We start from the raw sequence: 27,343 nt of genomic DNA on the forward strand, positions 1-27,343 counted from the left end.
TGGCCGCGAACATGCTCCTCGAGCGACTCAGGCGTAACTGCAGATCCTGCTGATTCCATTTTGGTGTGTGATTCTGTCAAGGGGTGCTGAAGGTGGGTGTGGTGCATGAATCAAGCGCAGGACGCAGAAGCTCAGTCCAAAAGACTTTAGTGCAATATTCACGTAGAAAATAAGCACAATAAGCCCGAAGGCGAAATAACGGCGCACACAGGCGTCAAACAAACGGCGCACTAACATGTGCGAAAAACCTCTCCAAAACACTGGAGGGAAGTACGTAGCTCCAACACGAAACAGAAGAGCAATCACACACAAAGACAAACACACACAACGAGAACTAAATAGGACACTAACGAGGACTAACAAGACACAGGTGTACAACATCAAGACAAAACCAAACGAACATGAAACATAGATCGGTGGCAGCTAGTACTCCGGGGACGACGACCGCCGAAGCCTGCCCGAACCAGGAGGAGGAGCAGCCTCGGCCGAAACCGTGACAGGAACGTTGGTTAGTGTGGCTCGTCATTAAGCCTTTCCTTCACATAAAGTCAGCGGTAATCTAATTAGGGACAGGTTTCAGAGGCCCACTGGAGTGGATGAGAGGAAAGAGACAGTTACTCACCTCGGTTAGGGTATTCTCTTTATTTTTTTATTTATTGCTCTGTTCTTTTCTTATTCTCTCTTTCTGTTCCAAGTTAGGACAGGTTCTAGAGACCAACAGGAGACACACAGAGGAGAGAGACAGTTACCTCTGTTCTGTAAGAGTATTCTCTCTCTAATGGCGCCAGAGGGGATGGCTGCCGTATTACGGGCTCCTAACCAATTGTGCTATTTTGTGTGTTTTTTCGCATTGTTTGTAACTTATTTTGTACATAATGTTTCTGCTACCGTCTCTTATGACCGAAAAGAGCTTCTGGATATCAGAACAGCGATTACTCATCTCAAACTAATTTTTTCTTTAATGAGTCTGACTCAAAGGATATCCCGGACCAGGCCCAAATCCCCTTCATTCGCATGAAGAGGAGATGGAGATACAGGGGACGCAGATCCGGGTGCCTTGTGAGAATTCGTCAGCGAGTGGGTAACCCGCCTCTACCATCCGTACTATTGGCCAACGTGCAATCACTGGAGAATAAACTGGATGAGCTCCGTTCGAGACTATACTACCAACGGGACATTAAAAACGGTAATATCTTATGTTTCACTGAGTCGTGGCTGAACGATGACATGGATAATATACAGTTGGCTGGGTTTTCCGTGCATCGGCAAGACAGAACAGCTACCTCCGATAAGACGAGGGGTGGTGGTCTATGTCTATAGGTCAGTAACAGCTGGTGGTAAATCTCTAATATTAAGGAAGTCTCAAGGTTTTGCTCGCCTGAGGTGGAGTACCTCATGATAAGCTGTAGACCACACTATCTACCACTGTATTTTTCGTAGCTGTCTATTTACCACCACAAACCGATGCTGGCACTAAGATCGCACTCAACAAGCTGTATAAGGCCATAAGCAAACAAGAAAATGTTCATCCAGAAGTGGCGCTCCAAGTGGCCGGGTACTTTAATAGAGGAAAACTTAAATCTGTTTTACCTCATTTCTACCGGCATGTCACATGTGGTAGGGAAAAAAACTCTAGACTACCTTTACTCCACACAAGTGGAGGCTCCTCAGAGGAGGAAGGGGAGAGGACCATCCTCCTCAGTGAATTTAATAAAAAATAAAATGGTAAAACATAAAAAATGTTATCCTTTTTAGATAAAACTATACTAAATATAATCACGTCACCCAAAAATTTATTAAAACACTATTTTGCAAAGAAGGTCTACAGTAGCCTCTACAGCACTCTGTAGGGTAGCACCATGGTATAGCCGGAGGACAGCTAGCTTCCGTCCTCCTCTGGGTACATTGACTTCAATACAATATCTAGGAGGCTCATGGTTCTCACCCCCGTCCAAAGACTTACACAGTAATTATGACAACTTCCGGAGGACGTCCTCCAGGCTATCAGAGCTCTTTCAGCATGAACTGACATGTTGTCCACCCAATCAAAGGATTAGAGAAGTATCTAGTACAGAAAGCATAAGCTACAGCTAGCTAGCACTGCAGTGTATAAAATGTGGTGAGTAGTTGACTCAAAGAGAGATAAAGTAGTTCAATAGTTGAACAGTTTTTAGCAAATGTATTTCTTCCAAAATGAAGGAGAAGCAAGAGAAATAGCGAGAGAGAGAGATTTAGACATTTTTTTTCACTTTCAGTTTCACTTACTTAGCTAGCAAATGCAGCTAGCTAGTTTAGTCTACTGAAACACCCTGCTCAAACAGAGGGATGCTATGTTAGCTAGCTGGCCATGACTTTCCAACACAACACTGGAACTCTTCCAAGTCAAGGTAGGCTTTTGGTATTACTAATTTAATGCCACCGGGGACCGCCGGTGTAACTTCTCACTGACTGTACACTGTGACGTTACTGCATGATTGTAGCGGGTTTACTAACACATACGTTTTATTAGCTATGCTGACTATAACGTTACTTTAGCTAATATGGTGAGAACGATGTAGGCTGTGTGTAGAGGTTTGGCTTGGAAAGGTTTTTTCGCCTGGTCACATACAGCTGATATGTTGTGCGTTGAGAAGCGAAGGGAAGAGGTGAGAGGAGGAGAGTGCATAGATGCGACAAGGAATACAAAGTGGCTGCTGTGACCACTGCACCATAGGTTTATGATGGCGCCAGAGGGGATGGCTGCCGTTTTATGGACTCTTAATCAACCGTGCTATTTTGTGTGTTTTTTCACATTGTTTTTAACTTATTTTGTACATAAAGTTGCTGCTACCGTCTCTTATGACCGAAAAGAGCTTCTGGACATCAGAACAGCGATTACTCACCTTGAACTGGACGAATAATTTTTATTTTATGAGTCGGACGAGAGGGATTTGCTCCAGACACCTGACAGGGCCCTCATCCCCATCATTCGCAGTAGAAATAAAAGGAGATATCGCGGAAGGAGATCGGGGTGCTTGGTAAGGAGTCGGCGACAAGTGGCTAATCTGCCTTTGCCATCGATACTATTGGCCAACTTACAATCGCTTGAAAATAAAATGGACGAACTAGAGGCACGAATATCCTACCAAATTAGTATTTGTGTCATTGTTTTCACACAAAACTTTTGACCATGACTGTACATACATATATATACATATTCTTTAAACAAATATATTTCGCTTTATTACTTTCCAACCCCACCGCCCCTCCCATAATTGGAGTAAACTAGTGAATAACAACGCTTAGGCCTCTACTTCCAGCTTATATATACTATATACTATAGGTTCCCGAGTGGCGCAGTGGTCTAAGGCACTGCATCGCAGTGCTAGCTGTGCCACTAGAGATCCTGGTTCAAATCCAGGCTCTGTTGTAGCTGGCCGCGACAGGGAGACCCATGAGGCGGAGCACCGGCAGGGATGTAGCTCAGTTGGTAGAGCATGGCAATGCCAGGGTTGTGGGTTCGATTCCCACGGGGGGCCAGGATGAAAAAAATAATGTATGCACTCACTAACTGTAAGTCGCTCTGGTTAAGAGCGTCTACTAAAATGTAAATCTAATATACATTGTATGGACACAGTCAATTTTACAATAATTCTATTTTGTTTGTTTTTACTCCTGAACTTCCTCTACCCCTCAACCTCTCCGATAATTTTCATGATGTCCATCCGGTTTGCTTCTACAGTGGGGAGAACAAGTATTTGATACACTGCCAATTTTGCAGATTTTACTACTTACAAAGCATGTAGAGGTCTGTAACTTTTATCATAGGTACACGTCAACTGTGAGAGACGGAATCTAAAACAAAAATCCAGAAAATCACATTGTATGATTTTTAAGTAATTCATTTGCATTTTATTGCATGACATAAGTATTTGATACATCAGAAAAGCAGAACTTAATATTTGGTACAGAAACCTTTGTTTGCAATTACAGAGATCATACGTTTCCTGTAGGTCTTGACCAGGTTTTCACACACTGCAGCAGGGATTTTGGCCCACTCCTCCATACAGACCTTCTCCAGATCCTTCAGGTTTCAGGGCTGTCGCTGGGCAATACGGACTTTAAACTCCCTCCAAAGATTTTCTATTGGGTTCAGGTCTGGAGACTGGCTAGGCCACTCCAGGACCTTGAGATGCTTCTTACGGAGCTACTCCTTAGTTGCCCTGGCTGTGTGTTTCGGGACGTTGTCATGCTGGAAGACCCAGCCACAACCCATCTTCAATGCTCTTACTGAGGGAAGGAGGTTGTTGGCCAAGATCTCGCGATACATGGCCCCATCCATCCTCCCCTCAATACGGTGCAGTCGTCCTGTCCCCTTTGCAGAAAAGCATCCCCAAAGAATTATGTTTCCACCTCCATGCTTCACGGTTGGGATGGTGTTCTTGGGGTTGTATTCATCCTTCTTCTTCCTCCAAACACGGTGAGTGGAGTTAAGACCAAAAAGCAGTATTTTTGTCTCATCAGACCACATGACCTTCTCCCATTCCTCCTCTGGATCATCCAGATGGTCATTGGCAAACTTCAGACGGGCCTGGACATGCGTATCAGTTCATAAACAATTTGCCATGGAATTGGTACGCCAAAAATCTCTTCCCAACTATTTTGCAATCTAGATGGGACGGCTGAATCCTTTGGTCCTTAAATGAAACTGGTATATTTTTTATTTATCACAATTTTCTTTAACCTATTATGTTCTTTAATGCAGTGCCGACAGACAAGTTCCTTACTTTTTCCCCCTCACACTTTCCTCTTCCATTTTTGCGATAATGCTGAAATTATTTGGTTGTAATTTATGGGTAGAGCAGACATTTCCATATGTTTTTGTTAGTTGCAAGTGCGACATAACTCCACCAGTCCTACCTATGATATCACTTAAGATTCTACTTTTTTTTTTCTTCAAAAAAATGTATTTCTTTTTTTAAATCAATTAGTATATTTCAGTTTAACCACAATATTTGTTGCATTATTTGTTCTGTCGTTTCTGGAGGATTAAATTGAAATTGCAACCAACTTTCTATGGCTTGTTTTAGAAATAATGATATTTGGGAGATTATTTCCTTTTCAAATAACTGAAAGTGAGAGGTTGTAATCTGAATAAAGGGAAAAAGGCCATTCTTGAACATGAGGTGAGACAATCTTACTAATTTGCTTGAAAAACAGTTCGGATTTAAGTATAACTTTTGTATGACTGAAGCTTTTAGTGATAGGTCTAATGTTTTAATATTTAATAATTGATGTCCTCTGAATTCATATACATTATATAAATAGGCCCATTTAATTTTGTCTGGCTTGCCGTTCCAAATAAAATGGAATATTTTTTTCTCATATAATTTAAAGAAAACTGTTCGCTAGGCGTAGGCAAGACTATAAGCAAATAGGTAAACTATTTGAGAGTTTTTTGGGAGAGATTCAAGTTGTGGATTTAAAAGAAAACATGAATCCTCAGCATACAATGACACCTTTGTTTTTAAGCCCTGGATTTCTAATCCCTTGATATTATTGTTGGATCTGATTTTAATAGCTAACATTTCGATGGCCATAATAAATAAACATCCCTCCCTCCCTCTTTGTATCAGATCTCAGGGTGGGGGATTTTCTCTCTCTCTCTCTCTCTCTCTCTCTCTCTGTCTATTTACAGTGTGTTAGCTCTCAGGCATGATAGAGTCAGCCTTTAGGTTGCTCAAGAGTAAATCTCTGGTCTGAAGTAGGAGCACTTAAAAGGTATTCAACACTTTACAAAGACTATTGACAGTATAGGAGCTCATGTCTGTGTTTCTGACTAGACACAGAGACACATGGTCATCGTTTTCAGACCTGCAGGATATTGGTTGCATCCAATGAAGAAATGAAGTATTTAGTGTGGTCTTAGACAGTGTGTAATGTCTGATATTATTATTATTGTCACGATCGTCGTATTGAATAGACCAAGGCGCAGCGTGATGAACGAACATGTTTAAACTTTATTATCTTTAGTGATAATAGACAACAAAACAAGAAACGACTCGTGAAGTCCACGGTAACAATGACCAACACGGAACAAGAATCCACAAACACAAAGGGAAAACAGACAGTTTAAATATGGCTCCCAATCAGAGACAACCAACGACAGCTGACACTCGTTGCCTCTGATTGGGAGTCACTCTAGCCAACATAGAAATAAACACAACTAGAACTACCAACATAGAAATCTAACACATAGAATGAACACACCCTGGCTCAACATATAGAGTCCCAGAGCCAGGGTGTGACAGTACCCCCCCCTAAAGGCGCGGACTGCGACCGCGCCTCAACTTGAACAAAACAGGGGAGGGCTGGGTGGGCATACCTCCTCGGCGGCGGTTCTGGCTCTGGCCTTGCCCACCACCCTCCAATAAACCCCCCATAGCGCCCCTGGTCCAGTCTGGCCCCGCTGGCTGGAGCTGAACTGGAGCGGTTAGCTTCAGCTCCGTAGTGGAGCAGTTGACCGGTACCTTACCAGGCACCGGTGACCCAGGCACGGGTTGTGCTGGACTGACGACGCGCACCCCTGGCTTGGTGCGTGGAGGAGGAACGGGCCTTACCAGGCTGACGACGCGCACCCCTGGCTTGGTGCGTGGAGGAGGAACGGGCCTTACCAGGCTGACGACGCACACCGTAGGCTTGGTGCGTGGAGCAGGGACAGGCCGGGCTGGGCTGGCGACGCACCCCGTAGGCTTGGTGCGTGGAGCAGGGACAGGCCGGGCTGGGCTGGCGACGCACACCGTAGGCTTGGTGCGTGGAGCAGGGACAGGCCGGACCGGGCTGGCGACGCACACCGTAGGCTTGGTGCGTGGAGCAGGGACAGGCCGGGCTGGGCTGGCGACGCACACCGTAGGCTTGGTGCGTGGAGCAGGGACAGGCCGGACTGGGCTGGCGACGCACACCGTACACTTGGTGCGAGGGGCCGGAACAGGCCGGACCGTACTGGGGACACACACCACTGGCTCTACCTCGGGATCTGGAACGGGCCGGACCGGACTGGTTACACACCCCAGTACCTCTCGCCGTGCCTCTACACCTTCCTTCCCCACTTTGACCAGTGGCCCCCGTAACCTGGTGGCCTTCTGAATCCGCCCCTTTTCTGCCTCCGTCAGCCCCGTCGTCCATGCCGTGTGCCCCCCCCTAAAAATTTTCTGGGGTTGCCTCTCGCCTGTCCGACGTTGACACTGCTGACGCCGCTGCTCCTCTCTCGCCAGGGCCTTAATCCTAGCCCATGGCCCTTTTCCCCCGAGCATGTCCTCCCAGGACCACACTTTGCCCACCTGGGCCATCGCCAACCTCTCCATCTCCTTACCCGGCGCTTCCTCCCATGTCCAGTCCAAGATCTGCCCCTGAACACGCTGCTTGGTCCTTTTATGGTGGGTTCTTCTGTCACGATCGTCGTATTGAATAGACCAAGGCGCAGCGTGATGAACGAACATGTTTAAACGTTATTATCTTTAGTGATAATAGACAACAAAACAAGAAACGACTCGTGAAGTCCACGGTAACAATGACCAACACGGAACAAGAACCCACAAACACAAAGGGAAAACAGACAGTTTAAATATGGCTCCCAATGAGAGACAACCAACGACAGCTGACACTCGTTGCCTCTGATTGGGAGTCACTCTAGCCAACATAGAAATAAACACAACTAGAACTACCAACATAGAAATCTAACACATAGAATGAACACACCCTGGCTCAACATATAGAGTCCCAGAGCCAGGGTGTGACAATTATTATTCAGACCGGATGTTTAAGTCAAACACATCCGTTTGGGTGTGTAAAACAGTCCAGGATTAGTCCAGGATTAACTACGTCTTAACTACAGTATTGGGTAATACACAAATAAATGGATACAGGCATACAATACAATTGATAAATAAGACTGAGAACGTCAGTTTCAACCAATTTTTGAGTTACACATCTCAACATCATTCATGCTCTGAGAACAAGCAAGACATTATAATTTCTTGCTTGGTAGAAAAGGAGACAAAGGTTTTTTCAGCGGAAATTGTGTTATACAGATGTCTGCAAAGGGCCTTTCACTCTACATGATATACTATTCAATATAGAAAGATTTTGCTGAATGGGAAGTTATGTTTTCAAAATGATCATATTAATTCTCACATGCAAATATACAGTGAGCATTTCCATAGCCTCTAATCATTTGAGCTGAGGTATGCAAATAATGCTAATAACTGCCACTGTACCAGGGAAGGTGTAGATAGGCCTACAGTACTGTTTATAGGCTAGGGCCTAGCCTAGCCACTAGGCCTATGTGCTTTGTTGCATGTTGAACAAATTGATAATATTCTCATAATGACACTGCACATTATAATCACGTAGTGACTAATAGTAGTAAGGCAGAGGGAGTAACCACTTTTTGGCACAGTGTCTATTGTGTCTCTATGAGAGGTGTGGCTGCTCACACACGCATAGACACATTATTTATTTTTGTTTTTATTTTACCTCTATATAACTAGGCAAGTCAGTTAAGAACAAATTCTTATTTACAATGACGGCCTACACCGGCCAAACCCGGACGACGCTGGGCCAATTGTGCGTAGTGAATGACACAGACACAAACAAACACACAAACATAAACACACACACTCATTCACTACGCATCTCTGAAAACACTACAGGCCAAAACAGGACAGTGAGTCAAGCCAAACTATTTTCCTCCAAATCCTGTATCAGCTCTGGTAGGAGACAGACAGACAGGTAAACCGCTCCACTCAGTACTAAACTATGCACCAGGAAGACATAGAAAACAGAAACATTTTCCAAAACAAAACAGATAGCCACAGTCATTTTTCTAGTCAACCATAACATCTAGGTGGATGGGGGTGGGGGTGATGTAACTTAGGAATCTTGTGCCAAGTCCCAACAGCATTCCATGAAAATATATATGTGCGGATATATCTACAGTGCGGTTGCACAGCAAAAGTGTTTAACTTTTTTAAGTAGCGTGACGTGTGTTATCAGTGGAAATTGGGCGAGGGACCAAAACGTATCCCATGATCCCGTGCAAGCAGGGTATCAGAGAGTATCAGGGTATCAGAGAGTGGCAATGAAATCCATATCACTGCGGTATCACTGCCCGGGGCATATAGAGCTCTGTCTTCTGCGTCCCAAATGGCACCCTGTTCCATTTATAGCGCACTACTTTTGACCAGGGCCAATAGAGCTCTGGTCAAAAGTAGTGCACTATGTAGGGAATAGGGTGCCATTTGGGACGCATGCTCTGTCTGCTACAGTGGCCTTGGGCCCGTTTACTGCCACAGATAGGGAGTCCTTATGGATGGAGGCAGGGGTAGGATGTACTGGCTAGGGTCGGCTTAACATGTAACAACAACACCTCTGTTAGGGATGATTTAAAATGTACAGAGGAAAGGACAGTGCACTGTTTAATTCATCTCAATGCCAGTCTGTAGATGAAAGACAATGTACCGTATATAACTTACATCTGCCCTATGGTGGTTATTCTTTTTTATTTTATTTTTTTATTTTATAAAAAATGTAAGACAAGACATTCACAGTTTTTGCCATAACCCCTCCTTTCACGACATAAACTACCGTTCAAACGTTTGGGGTCACTTAGAAATGTCCTTGTTTTCGAAAGAAAAGCAGTTTTTTTGTCCATTAGAATAACATCTAATTGATCAGAAATACAGTGTAGACATTGTTAATGTTGTAAATGGCTATTGTAGCTGGAAACGGCTTATTTTTAATGTAATATCTACATAGGCGTACAGAGGCTCATTATCAGCTGTGATGGGTGATTTGAAGGAGTCAGGCGCAGGAGGGTAAATCACAGAATACAACGTTTATTCCAGAATACAGAGTTACGCAGAATAGCGTCAAACAGTCCAGTGAACAAAACAGGCGCACTGGAACAAAACAGGCACACAGGGAAAATATACCCTGACAATATAAAATACATGGAGCTCAACTGAGCTACACTCTCCTCACATTAAACAATCACCCACAAGGACAAGGGGGCAGAGGGAACACTCAAACACGTACTAATGAGGGGATATGAACCAGGTGTGTGTAATAGAAGAGACAAAACAATTGGAATGATGAGATGTGATGCGGCAGTGGCTAGAAGGCCGGTGACGATGAACGCCGAAGCCTGCCCGGACAAGGAGAGGAGGCAGCTTTGGAGGAATTCATCCCCCCTTGATGTGCAGCTCCAGCAGCGCGCTGACACCGGCCAAGGGGATGGCCAGGAGGTCGCGGAGCAGGGCGAGCCGGATGGCGACGGTGGAAATCCTGCAACAGGGAGGGATCGAGGATATCCCTCACCGGGACCCAGCACCGTTCCTCCAGACCGTACCCCTCCCACTCCACGAGGTACTGAAGGCCCCTACCCGACGCCTCGAATCCAGGTTGGAACTGACGGAGTACGCCGGGGCCCCCTCGATGTCCAGAGGAGGCGGAGGGACCTCCTGCACCTCAGTCTCCTGGAGCGGACCAGCCACCACCGGCCTGAGGAGAGACACATGGAATGAGGGGTTAATACGATAATCATGTGGGAGAAATAACCTATAGGTAACCTAGTTTATCCTCCTCAGGACTTTGAACGGCCCCACAAACCGCGGGCTCAGCTTCCGGCAGGGCAGGTGGAGGGAAAGATTCTGGGTCGAGTGCCAGACCCGATCACCCGGTACGAAGACCGGGGCCTCGAAGCGGTGGCAGTCAGCGTTGGCCTTCTGACGAAGCACGGCGCCTTGGAGGTGGACGTGAGCAGCGTTCCACGTCCACCGCTGGAGCCTCGGTCTGGCTCTGGTGCCAGAACCGGTTGGTAACCTAAAACACATTGGAATGGCATTAGGTTAGTGGAGGAGTTCTGGGCATATTCGGTCCATGGCAAGAACACCGACCACTGCCCTGGCCGGTCCTGGCAGTAGGACCGTAGGAACCTACCCACATCCTGATTTACCCGTTCCACCTGCCCATTAGACTCGGGGTGGAAACCAGAGGTCAGGCTGACCGAGACCCCCAGACGTTCCATGAACGCCTTCCAGAACTTGGATGTGAACTGGGGACCCCGGTCAGACGCTATGTCCTCTGGTACCCCGTAGTGCCGGAAGACGTGTGGAAACAGGGCCTCCACAGTCTGCAGGGCTCTGGGGAGACCGGGCAGAGGAAGGAGGCGGCAGGCCTTGGAAAAGTGATCCACAACGACCAGGATGATGGTGTTACCTTGAGAGAGGGGAAGATCAGTAAGGAAATCAATACTTAGGTGAGACCATGGCCGTGGTGGAACTGGAAAAGGCTTTACTTACCTTCTGGGAGGTGCCTAGGTGTCTTACTCTGGGCGCACACCGAGCAGGAGGAGACATACACCCTCACGTCCTTAGCAAAGGTAGGCCATCAGTACTTTCCGGTCAGGCAGCGCACTGTACGACCGATACCTGGGTGACCAGAGGAGGGGGACATGTGTGCCCAGTAGATCAGACGGTCACGGACAAGAGCAGGCACGTACTGCAGCCCAGCTGGACACTGAGGTGGAGATGGCTCTGTTCGTAACGCCTGCTCTATATCCGCGTCCATCACCCATACTACCGGCGCCACAATGCAGGAGGCCGGGAGTATGGGGGTGTTGTCTCTGGGCCTCTCCTCTGTGTCGTACAGCCGTGACAGTGTGTCTGCCTTCACGTTCTTTGTACCCGGGATGTATGATAGAGTGAAATCAAACCGGGTGAAGAATAGAGCCCACCTGGCCTGGCGAGGGTTCAGCCTCCTCGCTGCCCGGATGTACTCCAGGTTATGGTGGTCCGTCCAGACGAGGAAAGGGTGTTTCGCCCCTTCGAACCAGTGCCTCCACACGGTAAGGGCTCGGACAACAGCCAACAGCTCCCGATCACCAACGTCGTAGTTCTGCTCCACCGGGCTGAGCTTCTTGGAGAAGAAGGCAAAGGGTCGGAGCTTGGGTGGTGTGCCCGAGCATTGAGATAGGACAGCGCCTATCCCTACCTCAGACGTATCCACCTCCAATACGAACGGTAGTGATGGATCGGGGTGGGCCAGTACCGGGGCTGAGGTGAACAGACCACTCAGGTTACTGAAGGCACTGTCAGCCTCAGCAGACCAGCGGAGCCAGGACAGCCCACCCTTCAACAGAGACGTGATGGGAGCTGCGACCTTGCCAAATCCCCGGATAAACCTCCGATAGTAGTTGGCAAAGCCAATAAAGCGCTGCACCTCCTTTACCGTGGTTGGAGTCGGCCAATTACGCAAGGCTGAAATGCGATCTCCCTCCATCTCCACACCTGAGGTGGTAATGCGGTATCCGAGAAAGGAGACAGACTGTTGGAAAAACAGACACTTTTCTGCTCTTGCATAAAGGTTATTTTCCAACAGTCGGGCCAGTACTTTGCGAACCAGGGACACATGCTCGGCGTGCGTAGTAGAATACACCAGAATGTCATCGATATAGAGCACTACATCGCGACCAAGCATGTCCCGAAAACACCTAGTTCAAAAAGGACTGGAAGACGGATGGAGCATTCATCAAATCGTAAGGCATCACCAGGTATTCATAATGCCCCGTGGTTGTGCTGAATGCTGTCTTCCACTCGTCACCCTCTCGGACACACACCAGGTTGTACGCACTCCGGAGATCTAATTTGGTGAAGAAGCGCGCCACATGCATTGACTTGATCACCGAAGGAATGAGGGGGAGAGGATAACTAAATTGTATTGTCTCCTTGTTCAGTGATCGATAATCAATGCAAGGGCGCAGACCGCCGCTTTCTTCTTCACAAAAAAGAAACTTGAGGAGGCGGGCGAAGTGGAGGGACGTATAAACCCCTGGCGCAGGGACTTGGTGACATATGTCTCCATAGCCTCCGTTTCAGCCTGTGACAGGGGATACACATGACTCCTGGGAGGCACACCATCTACCCGGAGGTTTATCGCGCAATCCCCCGCCCGATGAGGTGGTAATTTGTTCGCCTGCGTTTTGGAAAACGTGTGCGCCAAATCGAGGTATTCGGGGGGAATGCGCACGGTGGAGGTACTGTCTGGACTTTCCACCGTAGTTGCACCATAGGAAACACCAAGACACCTACCCTGACACTCCCGTGAGAACCCTCTGCGGCCATGAAAAGCTGGGGATGTGGAGTGCTAACCAAAGAATACCTAATACAACAGGGAAAGCAGGAGACTCAATAATAAAAAAATTGACTTGCTCGCGATGAGTCTCGTGGGTAACCATAGTGACTGCTGCTGTAACTTCCCTAACAAACCCAGACCTTAATGGTCGACTGTCAAGTGCTCTGATGGGGAGTGGAATGGATAGGGGAACAAATGAAATGCCTAGACTGTGTGAAAATGACCTGTCCATAAAGTTCCCAGCTGCGCCTGAATCGACTAGCGCCTTACACTGGGGAACTACAATGTAATCAGGAAAGTGGATGGTTAGGTTACAGTGTGCAGCAGAGGGCTCTGAACGAGTGTGGGAGTTCGATACCTGGGGTGACCCGAGAGTGCCCTGCCTGCCGCCTCCAGACCCAAAAGAACGCTGACGACATTGTGCGGTGAAATGTCCTTTGTGCCACCAGAGTGACACTGGCGCTGTCGTCCTCCGCTCTCTCGGATCGCCGCTCAACCCAGCTCCATCAGCTCGTGATCCAAGTCGGGCGGGGTTGGAACGGGCAGACCCCCTCCAGGACGTCCTCTGGCCGCCAGCAGGTTGTCGAAGCGAATGGCCATGTCCACCAGTTGAGTGAAGGCTAGCTCCCTTCAGACACCCTCCCGCAGATGGCACCGGAAATGGACGATGAGGGCCCGCTCGTTCCACCCGGACCCAGCTGCTAGAGTCTGGAACTCCAGGGCGAAGTCCTGCGCGGTCCTCGTCCCCTGCCTCAGGTGGACCAGCCGCTCGCCTGCCTCTCGACCCTTGGGCGGGTGATCGAAAACAGCCCGAAAGAGGCGAGCGAACTCCCCGTAGTTGTCCAATGCGGCTCCTTCTTCATTCCAGACCGCGTTGGCCCACTCCAGGGCTTTCCCTGAGAGGCAGGAGACGAGGGTGGACACCTTCTCCCACTCCGATGGGGCCGGGCTGATGCTGGAATAGTAGAGCTCCAGTTGGAGGAGGAATCCCTGGCAGAGAGCAGCTGTCCGTCGAAATCCCGTGGTCGGGATATATGGATCCCTCTGGGTGCTGGAGTGTGGGTGGCTGGATCCGGTTGCCCAGCTGGTCTCGACAGATCGGGTCCTCTCCTCTCCAGGCGTTGGACGACCTGGAGAACTCGATCCATCGCTTCTCCCAAGCTGGCTAGCATCGTTGAATGCTCCTGGACCATGCCATGACTCCAGGCATGCGATCCTCTCCAGCTGACTCCATAGCGGGTGGGTGATTTTGTGATGGGTGATTTGAAGGAGTCAGGGGCAGCAGGGTAAATCACAGAATACAGAGTTTATTTCCGGAATACAGAGTTACGCAGAATAGCGTCAAACAGTCCAGTGCGCAAAACAGGTGCACTGGAACAAAACAGGCACACAGGGAAAATATACACCGGCAATACAAAATACAGAGCTCAACCGAGCTACACTCTCCTCACATTAAACAATCACCCACGAGGACAAGGGGGCAGAGGGAACGCTTACAGTGGGGAAAAAAAGTATTTAGTCAGCCACCAATTGTGCATGTTCTCCCACATAAAAAGATGAGAGAGGCCTGTAATTTTCATCATAGGTACACGTCAACTATGACAGACAAATTAAGAAAACAAAATCCAGAAAATCACATTGTAGGATTTTTTATGAATTTATTTGCAAATTATGGTGGGAAATAAGTATTTGGTCACCTACCTACAAGCAAGATTTCTGGCTCTCACAGACCTGTAACTTCTTCTTTAAGAGGCTCCTCTGTCCTCCACTCGTTACCTGTATTAATGGCACCTGTTTGAACTTGTTATCAGTATAAAAGACACCTGTTCACAACCTCAAACAGTCACACTCCAAACTCCACTATGGCGAAAGACCAAAGAGCTGTCAAAGGACACCAGAAACAAAATTGTAGACCTGCACCAGGCTGGGAAGACTGAATCTGCAATAGGTAAGCAGCTTGGTTTGAAGAAATCAACTCTGGGAGCAATTATTAGGAAATGGAAGACATACAAGACCACTGATAATCTCCCTCGATCTGGGGCTCCACGCAAGATCTCACCCTGTGGCGTCATAATGATCACAAGAACGGTGAGCAAAAATCCCAGAACCACACGGGGGGACCTAGTGAATGACCTGCAGAGAGCTGGGACCAAAGTAACAAAGCCTACCATCAGTAACACACTACGCCGCCAGGGACTCAAATCCTGCAGTGCCAGACGTGTCCCCCTGCTTAAGCCAGTACATGTCCAGGCCCGTCTGAAGTTTGCTAGAGTTCATTTGGATGATCCAGAAGAGGATTGGGAGAATGTCATATGGTCAGATGAAACCAAAATAGAACTTTTTGGTAAAAACTCAACTCGTCGTGTTTGGAGGACAAAGAATGCTGAGTTGCATCCAAAGAACACCATACCTACTGTGAAGCATGGGGGTGGAAACATCATGCTTTGGGGCTGTTTTTCTGCAAAGGGACCAGGACGACTGATCCGTGTAAAGGAAAGAATGAATGGGGCCATGTATCGTGAGATTTTGAGTGAAAACCTCCTTCCATCAGCAAGGGCATTGAAGATGAAACGTGGCTGGGTCTTTCAGCATGACAATGATCCCAAACACACCGCCCGGGCAACGAAGCAGTGGCTTCGTAAGAAGCATTTCAAGGTCCTGGAGTGGCCTAGCCAGTCTCCAGATCTCAACCCCATAGAAAATCTTTGGAGGGAGATGAAAGTCCATGTTGCCCAGCGACAGCCCCAAAACATCACTGCTCTAGAGGAGATCTGCATGGAGGAATGGGCCAAAATACCAGCAACAGTGTGTGAAAACCTTGTGAAGACTTACAGAAAACGTTTTACCTGTGTCATTGCCAACAAAGGGTATATAACAAAGTATTGAGAAACTTTTGTTATTGACCAAATACTTATTTTCCACCATAATTTGCAAATAAATTCATTAAAAATCCTACAATGTGATTTTCTGGAATTTTTTTTCTCATTTTGTCTGTCATAGTTGACGTGTATCTATGATGAATATTACAGGCCTCTCTCATCTTTTTAAGTGGGAGAACTTGCACAATTGGTGGCTGACTAAATACTTTTTTCCCCCCACTGTATACACATACTAATGAGGGGATATGAATCAGGTGTGTGTGATAGACAAGACAAAACAAATGGAATGATGAGATGTGATGCGGCAGTGGCTAGAAGGCCGGTGATGACGAACGCCGAAGCCTGCCCGATCAAGGAGAGGAGGCAGCTTCGGAGGAAGTCGTGACATCAGCAACCATCAGTCCTTTATTCCAATGGCACGTTGTGTTTGCTAATCCAAGTTTATCATTTTTAAAGGCTAATTGATCATTAGAAAACCCTTTTGCAATTATGTTAGCACAGCTGAAAACTGTTTTGCTGATTAAAGAAGCAATAAAACTGACCTTCTTGAGACTAGTTGAGTATCTCGAGCATCAGCAATTGTGGGTTCAATTACAGGCTCAAAATATCCAGAAACAAAGAACTTTCTTCTGAAACTCATCAGTCTATTCTTGTTCTGAGAAATTAAGGCTATTCCATGCGAGAAATTGCCAAGAAACTGAAGATCCTATACAACACTGTGTACTAATCCCTTCACAGAACAGCGCAAACTGGCTCTAACCAGAATAGAAAGAGGAGTGGGAGGCCCCGGTGCACAACAGAGCAAGAGAACAAATACATTAGAGTGTCTAGTTTGAGAAACAGGCACCTCACAGGTCCTCAACTGGCAGCTTCATTAAATAGTACCCGCAAAACACCAGTCTCAACGTCAACAGTGAAGAGGCGACGCCGGGATGCTGACCTTTTAGGCAGAGTTGCAAAGAAAAAGCTATATCTCAGACTGCCCATCTTAATCTTTTATTTTTATTGGCCAGTCTGAGATATGGCTTTGAGCCTGTAATTGAACCCACAATTGCTGATGCTCCAGATACTCAGCTAGTCTCAAGAAGGCCAGTTTTATTGCTTCTTTAATCAGCACAACAGTTTTCAGCTGTGCTAACATAATTGCAAAAGGGTTTTCTAATGATCAATTAGCCTTTTAACATGATAAACTTGGATTAGGAAACACAACGTGCCATTGGAACACAGGACTGATGGTTGCTGATAATGGGCCTCTGTACGCCTATGTATATATTCCAAAAACAGCCGTTTCCAGCTACAACAGCCATTCACAACATTAACAATGTCTACACTTTATTTCTGATCAATTTGATGTTATTTTAATGGACCCCAAACTTTTGAACGGTAGTGTACTTTCAATGTATTCCCACAGCAGAGTGCCTTCAAACACATTTTCTAATAAAAGGAAAAAAGTATACACCATACCTCAGTACAATACAAAGCCAACATACAATAGCCAAACATTTTCACATGATATGGAGGTTTTTCTGCTGGTGTCCAGAACTGAGGGAGACATGCTGTGAACAGATAGGCAGTAGAATGTATGGGAGTGAAATGAGGCTAGCTCCTGGCTGCTCCCTACATGTGCTGATGTCCTCCCAGCTGATATCTCCTGGTCTAGTCGTGCGTGAGAGCACACCTGATAAGACTGTCTCGCCTCGTCAGAGTGAGCAGGCAGACGGCCAAACGAGGGCAACTCCTCACCTCTCCTCTTGCCAAGTCCTCTCCACTGAGGAGAAGCATACATCATACTCTATCTTTATCACTGTCTCTGCCGCTCACGCTAGGTTCTCGAACTCAATCGTGAGTCACACAACCATTATCTGTGTCTGTCTGTGGTTCACGTGAGGATAATCCCATAGTGAACTCTTCAGCCAAACCTCAGTTTAAAGTGCTTTACTGTAAATGTACAGTGACACTTGCCACGTTTTGTTTTCAGGAGATCCATCCCTTTACTAAGCCTATTGTGATATTTGCTGTTAACCTCTAAGTTTATAGTATATTCCCATCAACTGGGTGTCCACTCTTTCCACTTGAAGATGGCCATTGAAATAGTGTGGGAAATGGGAAACAGTGGTCGGAAAGTTCCAAATTAAGACAAAAAAGAGGGGAGAAGTTCCAAGGCCCACTTGATGTTTGTTGACTGTCCGTCATGGTAACCGTTGCTGTCTTCTAACAAAGAACTGGCTACTTGTTCCTTCAGTTCACAAAATAGCAAATCTACCACAGGTATCTCAATGGGTGGGCCAAGTGGAAGGTGTGTGTCAGTTGTGTATATGTGTGAGAAAGAGATGTTATAAATACACTGTACATTGAAAATAAGTTTTGGAATGCAAGTATGAACAGGGTTAGGCCAAGTAGGCCTAAAAAGGGGTTTTGAAAATTATTAAAAACACACAAAGAACCATAGATCCAAGAACCCTTCTAAATAAAAGAAGCAGCCGAGATACAAGAAACAGACATCATGCCTTAGCAAGAACTAACAGCAACCCAAAGGGCACATTCCGAAATACTTTAAACGCTCCTGACTCAGATCTAAATCAGTCGACCAAATCTTAACCCCATTAATGATAATGATAGCCTTCCAGTCTATTTTCATCCAATCGCGATTATAGTCGGGGTAATTCTTAGCCAATCGTGGTTTCGTGAGGGTCATTTTTAGCCTGCTTGTTCATTTTTCCACCAAATCTTTCCAAAGTAAGAAAAAGTCAAGCAGAAACTTCGGACCACAACATGGGGCTACGTAATACTGATTAAAAACAGCCTGCTAAGTATACAGTGCCTTCAGAAAGTATTCACAGTCCTTGACTTTTTCCACATTTTGTGGATCCACAAATGGATTAAATTGAGATTGTGTGTCACAGGCCTACACACAATACCCCATAATGTCAAAGTGGAATTGTGTTTTAGAAATTTTTACAAATTAGTTAAAAATGAAAAGCTGAAAATTTGCTTTGAGTCAATAAGTATTCAACCCCTTTGTTATGGCAAGCCTAAATAAGTTCAGGAGTAATAATGTGCTTAACAATCACATACTAAGTTGCATGGACTCACTCTGTGTGCAATAATAGTGTTTAACATGAGTTTTTAATGACTACCTCATCTCTGTACCCCACACATACAACTATCTGTAAGGTCCCTCAGTCGAGCAGTGAATTTTAAATACAGATTCAACCACTAAGACCAGGGACCAGACGGTTACCTATTGGTAGATGGGTAAAAAACAAAAAAAGCAGACATTGAATATCTCTTTGAGCATGGTGATGTTATTAATTACACTTTGGATGGTGTATCAATACACACAGTCACTACAAAGATACAGGTGTCCTTCTTAACTCAGTTGCCGGAGAGGAAGGAAACCGCTCAGGGATTTCACCATGAGGCCAATGGTGACTTTTAAACAGTTACAGAGTTTAATGGCTGTGATAGAAGAAAACTATCTACATTGTAGTTAAAAGAAGGAAGCCTTTACAGAATAAAAATATTCCAAAACATGCATCCTGTTTGCAATAAGTTACTAAAGTAAAACTGCAAAAAAATGTGGCAAGGAAATGAACTTCATGTCCTGAATACATTTACATTTACATTTTAGTCATTTAGCAGACGCTCTTATCCAGAGCGACTTACAGGAGCAATTAGGGTTAAGTGCCTTGCTCAAGGGCACATTTACGTCATTTAGCAGACGCTCTTATCCAGAGCGACTACAAATTGGTGCATTCACCCTATAGCCAGTGGGATAACCACTTTACAATTATACTTTTTTTTTTTTTTTTTGGGGGGGGGGGGGGGTAGAAGGATTACTTTATCCTATCCCAGGTGTTCCTTAAAGAGGTGGGGTTTCAAATGTCTCCGGAAGGTGGTGAGTGACTCCGCTGTCCTGGCGTCGTGAGGGAGCTTGTTCCACCATTGGGGGGCCAGAGCAGCGAACAGTTTTGACTGGGCTGAGCGGGAACTATGCTTCCGCAGAGGAAGGGGAGCCAGCAGGCCAGAGGTGGATGAACGCAATGCCCTTGTTTGGGTGTAGGGACTGATCAGAGCCTGAAGGTATGGAGGTGCCGTTCCCCTCACTGCTCCATAGGCAAGCACCATGGTCTTGTAACGGATGCGAGCTTCAACTGGAAGCCAGTGGAGTGTGCGGAGGAGGGGGGTGACGTGAGAGAACTTGGGAAGGTTGAACACCAGACGGGCTGCGGCATTCTGGATGAGTTGTAGGGGTTTAATGGCACAGGCAGGGAGCCCAGCCAACAGCGAGTTGCAGTAATCCAGACGGGAGATGACAAGTGCCTGGATTAGGACCTGTGCCGCTTCCTGTGTAAGGCAGGGTCGTACTCTCCGAATGTTGTAGAGCATGAACCTGCAGGATCGGGTCACCGCCTTGATGTTAGCGGAGAACGACAGGGTGTTGTCCAGGGTCACGCCAAGGCTCTTCGCACTCTGGGAGGAGGACACAACGGAGTTGTCAACCGTGATGGCGAGATCATGGAACGGGCAGTCCTTCCCCGGGAGGAAGAGCAGCTCCGTCTTGCCAGGGTTCAGCTTGAGGTGGTGATCCGTCATCCATACTGATATGTCGGCCAGACATGCAGAGATGCGATTCGCCACCTGGTTATCAGAAGGGGGAAAGGAGAAGATTAGTTGTGTATCGTCAGCGTAGCAATGATAGGAGAGGCCATGTGAGGATATGACAGAGCCAAGTGACTTGGTGTATAGGGAGAAAAGGAGAGGGCCTAGAACTGAGCCCTGGGGGACACCAGTGGTGAGAGCACGTGGTGCGGAGACAGCTTCTCGCCACGCCACTTGGTAGGAGCGATCGGTCAGGTAGGACGCAATCCAGGAGTGAGCCGCGCCGGAGATGCCCAGCTCGGAGAGGGTGGAGAGGAGGATCTGATGGTTCACTGTATCAAAGGCAGCAGACAGGTCTAGAAGGACAAGAGCAGAGGAGAGAGAGTTAGCTTTGGCAGTGCGGAGAGCCTCCGTGACACAGAGAAGAGCAGTCTCAGTTGAATGACCAGTCCTGAAACCTGACTGGTTTGGATCAAGAAGGTCATTCTGAGAGAGATAGCAAGAGAGTTGGCTAAAGACGGCACGCTCAATAGTTTTGGAAAGAAAAGAAAGAAGGGATACTGGTCTGTAGTTGTTGACATCAGTGGGATCGAGTGTTGGTTTTTTGAGAAGGGGTGCAACTCTATACAAAGCATAATGTTTGGGACAAACACAACACAACACATCACTGAGTACCACTCTTCATATTTTCAAGCATAATGGTGGCTATATCTTGTCATCAGCAAGGCGAGGGAGTTTTTTTAGGATAAAAAGAAACGGAATAGAGCACAAAATCCTAGAATAAATCCTGGTTCAGTCTGCTTTCCAACAGACACTGGGAGACAAATTCACCTTTCAGCAGGACAATAACCTAAAACATGAGGCCAAATATACACTGGACTTGCTTACCAAGACAACATAGAATTTTCCTGAGTGGCCTAGTTACAGTTTTGACTTAAATCGGCTTGAAAATATATGGTAAGACTTGAAAATGGCTGTCTAGCAATTATCAACAACCAACTTGACAGAGCTTGAAGAATTTTAAAAATAATAATGTGCAAATATTGTACAATCCAGGTGTGCAAAGCTCTTAGAGAACTACCCAGAAAGACGCACAGCTGCCAAAGGTGATTCTAACATGTACTGACTCAGAGGTGTGAAGAATATATATTTTTCTATTTCATTTTCAATACATTTGCACAAATAAAATAAAAACATGTTTTCACTTTGTCATTATGGGGTATTGTGTGTAGATGGGTTAACAAAAAATCTCAATTTAATACATTTTTAATTCAGGCTGTAACAAAACAAAATGGGGAATAAGTCAAAGGGTATGAATACTTTCTGAAGGCATTGTAAGGGAGCCTCTGTCGGTCCCTCTCTGCTCTTTCTCTCTCCATGTCTGTGTGTCTGTCTGTCTCTGTCTGTCTGTCTGTCTGTCTGTCTGTCTCTGTCTTTCTGTCTCTCTGTCTCTTTGTGTGTGTGTCTCTCTCTCTGTCTCTTTGTGTCTCCCCCTTTCTACTCTCTCTCTGTCTCTCTCTCGCTCGCTTTCTCTAAAATTCAGATAAGCCTACTCTGTGCAGTATCAAGGCATACTTCTTTCAAAATGCCTTATTACCTCAGCAGACACCTAGGCCAGGGATCACTCAAACACTCACATCATGAAGCTATTTCTGAATCTGAATAATACTAGGTGCTTCACACGGCTGAGCCCTGAGCAATGGGAGTTTCCGAGATTCTGGAAAGTCTCTTCAACATCTTACTGGGATTGGGTGTGGACAGAGCTGAAATGAAAACAACCTCCTTACTAACATATGGAGAGTGAGATTGACAGACTGGTTTCCTGACTGGTTTGCTGTGTGAGTAGGCCTAGAACCTGTTCTGTGAGTGTTGAGATGACTTATGTTATTTTGTGTGTTCATGGAATTATACTCGCTATACTTGATTTTCAGGTCATGTAAGGTACAAACATGTTTCCCAATAATATTGGGTAGCCACTTCAGCTGTATTATCAGTCATGTCAATGTTTGACACTCCAAAATGTGAAAGACTTGAGATGCTTATGTGATCACTCATGAGGGCTGGTCCTTGTGCTACATGAGTTGTCTCACGTACTGGAGTGTTTTATTGTCATGTAGGCCAATTGACTTGGAGCAAAGTCACCCACAGCAACATGTCCAGGCATGCCTGGACATGTCCACCTCAGACAAGGTCAGGCTAGAGACAAGTGGTCAGTGAGCATAAAAAATGGTAGCACTTTATAATAACACCTTGTAATAAAGCATTTTTTATTGATTAGTAAATAGTTTATTCATAATTTACTAAGCATTTTTCCTACATTTGTGTGTGTGTGTGTGAACATGTAGCCTACGTGTGTGTGTGTAGATGCATTCGTATGTGTGCGTGTTATAACGAAGTTCCACACTTCCCTAAGAACTGAGGTTACAATTTTAATTTAATCCACCAGAAAGGACAGAACAAATAATGCAACAAATATTGTGGTTAAACTCAAAAATACTCATTGATAAAAAAACATTATTTTTTGAAAAAATGTTTTTAAAAGGTATAATCTTCATAAATGACATCATAGGTAGGATTGGTGGAGTTATGTCGCACATACAGCTAACAAAAACATATGGAAATGTCTGCTCTAATTGTCTGCTCTAAATCAGTTTAATTTAAGGACCAAAAAATTGACAACCGTGATTGCAAAATAGTTGGGAAGATATTTTTGACGTACCGATTCCATGACACAAAACGACTCCAAATTCAAAACTTAGAATTTTTCAATTTAAATTATTATACAAAATTCTTGCAACCAATATAATGTTATTTATATGGGGATACAACCTTCCCAGCTTTGCAGATTTTGCTGCGAAGAGACAGAATCATTAGATCATTTGTTTTGGTACTGTCCATATGTAGCTTGTTTTTGGTCACAGGTCCAGGAATGGCTGAAGAATTGCAATATTTACCTGGCGCTAACCCTGCAGATAGCACTACTGGGTGATCTGAAAAGTCATAGTCAATCGATCAATAATATAATAATACTTTTAGCAAAAATGTTTATTTTCAATTTACAATCTGTAGTAACAATGAGAATAGAAAGGTACGTAACTTTTGTGAAACATCACAGCACAGTTGAAAAATATATGGCAAATAGAAATCCAATATGGATGGTGTTAAGAGATCGATGGGAGGGGTTGAATGGAGCTGAAGGTTGGGACTAATAACAACTAATAACAACAAGATAACTAATGTAAAATATACTGTGTCCATAATACGTATATAGGTTATAGGTTAAGAACTTTTGTGAAAGAGCACAGTTTGAAAGATATGGCAAATAGAAATCAAACCAGATGGACATCAGAAATAGATGGGAGAGGTTGAGGGTAGAGGAAGGACAGGAGTAAAAACAAAAAAAATAGAACTATTGTAAAATACTCTGTGTCCATAAAATGTATATAGTATGTATAAGCTGGAAGTAGAGGCCTAAGCGTTGTTGTTCACTAGTTTACTCCAATTAGGGGAGGGGTGGTCGGTAAGAAAGTAATACATTAAAATATATTTTTTAAAGGATATGTATGTAAATGTATTTATATGTATGTATGTATGTATGTTTATATGTATGTATTTATATGTGTATGTATATGTGTGTATGTACAGTACCAGTCAAAAGTTTGGACACACCTACTCATTCAAGGGTTTTTCATTACTTTAAGCCCATCATTACTTTAAGACGAAGGTCAGTCAATTCGGAAAATTTCAAGAACTTTTAAAGTTTCTTCAAGTGCAGTCGCAAAAACCATCAAGTGCTATGATGAAACTGGCTCTCATGAAGACTACCACAGGAATGGAAGACCTAGAGTTAACTCTGCTGCAGAGAATAAGTTCATTAGAGTTACCAGCCTCAGAAATTGCAGCCCAAATAAATGCTTCACAGAGTTCAAGTCACAGACACATCTCAACATCAACTGCTTGGAGGGGACTGTGTGAATCAGGCCTTCATGGTCGAATTGCTGCAAAGAAACCACTACCAAAGGACACCAATAAGAAGAAGAGACCTGCTTGGGCCAAGAAACACGAGCAATGGACCGGTGGAAATTGGTCTGGAGTCCAAATTTGGAATTTTTGGTTCCAACCGCCGTGTCTTTGTGAGACGCGGTGTGGGTGAACGGATGATCTCTGCATGTGTAGTTCCCACCGTAAAGCATAGAAGAGGAGGTGTTATGGTGTGGGTGTGCTTTGCTGGTGACACTGTCTGTGATTTATTTAGAATTCAAGGCACACTTGACCAGCATGGCTACCACAGCATTCTGCAGCGATACGCCATCCCATCTGGTTTGGGCTTAGTGGGACTATCATTTGTTTTTCAACAGAACAATGACCCAACACACCTCCAGGCTGTGTAAGGGCTATTTTACCAAGAATGACCTGGCCTCCACAATCCCCCGACCTCAACCAAATTGAGATGGTTTGGGATGAGTCGGACGGCAGAGTGAAGGAAAATCAGTCAACAAGTGCTCAGCATATGTGGGAAGTCCTTCAAGACTTTTGGAAAAGCATTCCAGGTGAAGCTGGTTGAGCGAATGCCAAGAGTGTGCAAAGCTGTCATCAAGGCAAAGGGTGGAAGAATCTCAAATATATTTTGATTTGTTTAACACTTTTTTGGTTACTACATGATTCCATATGTGTTATTGCAAAGCTTTGATGTCTTCACTATTATTCTACAATGTAGAAAATAGTAAAAATAAAGAAAAACCCTTGAATGTCCAAACTTTTGACTGGTACTGTATATATTAGCAAAAAAATATATCGGGGATTGGAAGTGATGCAGACAATTACATTGATGAAAACTACAATCTATCTGCAATATTAAAGCTGATCTACCCCCTAAAAAATAAAAAATAAAAATAATAATAGCAATGAACTGATCCTAAAAACCTGCTATTACAACATTAGGAAGATAATTTGGTGAGTTCAATGGTTCACTAGTTCACAGTATGACAGCTATAGGGTGTGAGCAGCCAGGCATTGTTTGGGTTCACCCTGGATTAGTTAGCTCTGTGCAAGCTGCCTGACTATATTGTTAAATCAGTCCACAGTAATGATGACAGCCGTCACATGCTGAGGCAAGCCAAACACAAGCCACACACACAGACCTGCCTCACTCACGCTACGGGCTCATTAGGGCTCTCTGAGATTCTACACCGCACACACATACCTCTGTCTGACTTTCTACAACTCTGTAGGAATTCAAACAGCTTGTTTACCAACATTTTGTTATACTCAGAAAGGCATGCAGGCAAGCGCGCTAACACACACACACACACACACACACACACACACACAAACACACACACATCACCTAATTCATTTATACACACTGAATCAGTGGCGTGAGGATTACAAGAGTTGCTCCAATGATTTAGCTATGAAGTCATCCCATACAATCCCATCGCAAATACACTGTATGAGCAAAGCAAAGCAAACACAACCTCATTGGTCTGTCTGGGTGAGAGACCACAAGGTAGAGAGCTCTGTTTGATATTTGATGTCATGATGTCACCCTCCCTAACTGTGCCCTACAAGGAAACCACCAGGATCAAACAGTGATGTCACGTGGGTGTGTGTGTGTGTGTGTTTGTGTTTGTGTGTGTGTGTGTGTGTGTGTGTGTGTGTGTGTGTGTGTGTGTGTGTGTGTGTGTGTGTGTGTGTGTGTGTGTGTGTGTGGCTGAAACACATACAGAGTACCGTTGGTCCATGATTAAGGCCTTCCATATCAGTGGAACGGTGAGGTAAGCTGGGAGTGCCCTGTTAATTCGGCCATTATTACAAACCTATCCCTGGAATACTATAATACACTCAGACAAAGGGTGCATCTAAATAGTGTAATGTCTAGACTATAAAATGGCTTATAGAATAGACAAGAATGGCTAATAGAAAATAATACAATAGAATATGGTGGAACCTGGTAGATAACCAGCCCCGTCTTTTTCACGCCCTTATCCGTGACGTACTCCACCTGCTTACCCACAAGGCTCTCTGTCTCCTCGCCTGGCTTCCTGTCTGCAGGCAGTAGGTGTTTGTTCTCTGCTTCAGGTAGGATGCGGAGGTCTCCGGCCTTATAGTTGTCCCAGAGCTGGTACATGTAGAGCACAGGGTCCTTCTTATAGGTGATGTAGTACCAGTTGGTCATGATGGGGGCGCGAGAGAGCACCATGCCCCTCCACTCGTTCTTCTCACCGTCCTCCTTCTCAAACAGGTGCTCCACAGCCTTCCCCACCAGCTCCGGCGCATCATGGGGCTCCTTGATCTTGTTGTTTACGACTTTCTCTGTTAAAACCTGGGGGTTGGAAACTCGCTCATCCTTGAACAGCTCGATGCCGTAGACGCAGTCGAATCCGTCATATTTGACCATGTAGAGGGGGGTGTTGACTGTGCATTGATGTGTGAGTCGACTGGTGAAAGCAAGTCCCTGACCATTAAGGCATCCACCACCTATCCTATGTTTTGAGACCAGTGCAGATTGAATGAGAGGAGACAAGAAGAGGAGAGGAAGCCATGGTAGACTATTGAGATGCACCCACAGCCACGACCTCAACCATTGCAGAACAGAACAAGAACAGAGCAAATCCCCTCATTTGTTATTGCAGAAGCCTCTGGCTCCTTGACCATATAATCTGCAGGGTGGAGCAGCACACAACCCTGCA

The 27,343-nt window shown here is 45.5% G+C and overlaps 1 protein-coding gene across 1 annotated transcript; it reads right to left on the reverse strand.

Annotated features, from left to right (window-relative positions):
• Positions 1-695: 695 nt before the first annotated feature.
• On the reverse strand, positions 696-27,066 carry LOC311146916 (spindlin-W-like; the record flags this gene model as incomplete). The annotated part of the gene is made up of 2 exons (XM_084183540.1): positions 26,602-27,066; positions 696-707 (listed from the first exon to the last, which is right to left on the reverse strand). The coding sequence occupies exons 1-2, from the start codon at positions 27,049-27,051 to the stop codon at positions 696-698; spliced, it is 462 nt and encodes a 153-aa protein (XP_084039666.1). The 5' UTR covers positions 27,052-27,066.
• Positions 27,067-27,343: the final 277 nt, after the last annotated feature.

The sequence above is a fragment of the Coregonus lavaretus genome (assembly GCF_964263955.1).
Source record: "Coregonus lavaretus genome assembly, chromosome: 19".
In the NCBI taxonomy this organism is placed as follows: Eukaryota; Metazoa; Chordata; class Actinopteri; order Salmoniformes; family Salmonidae; genus Coregonus; species Coregonus lavaretus.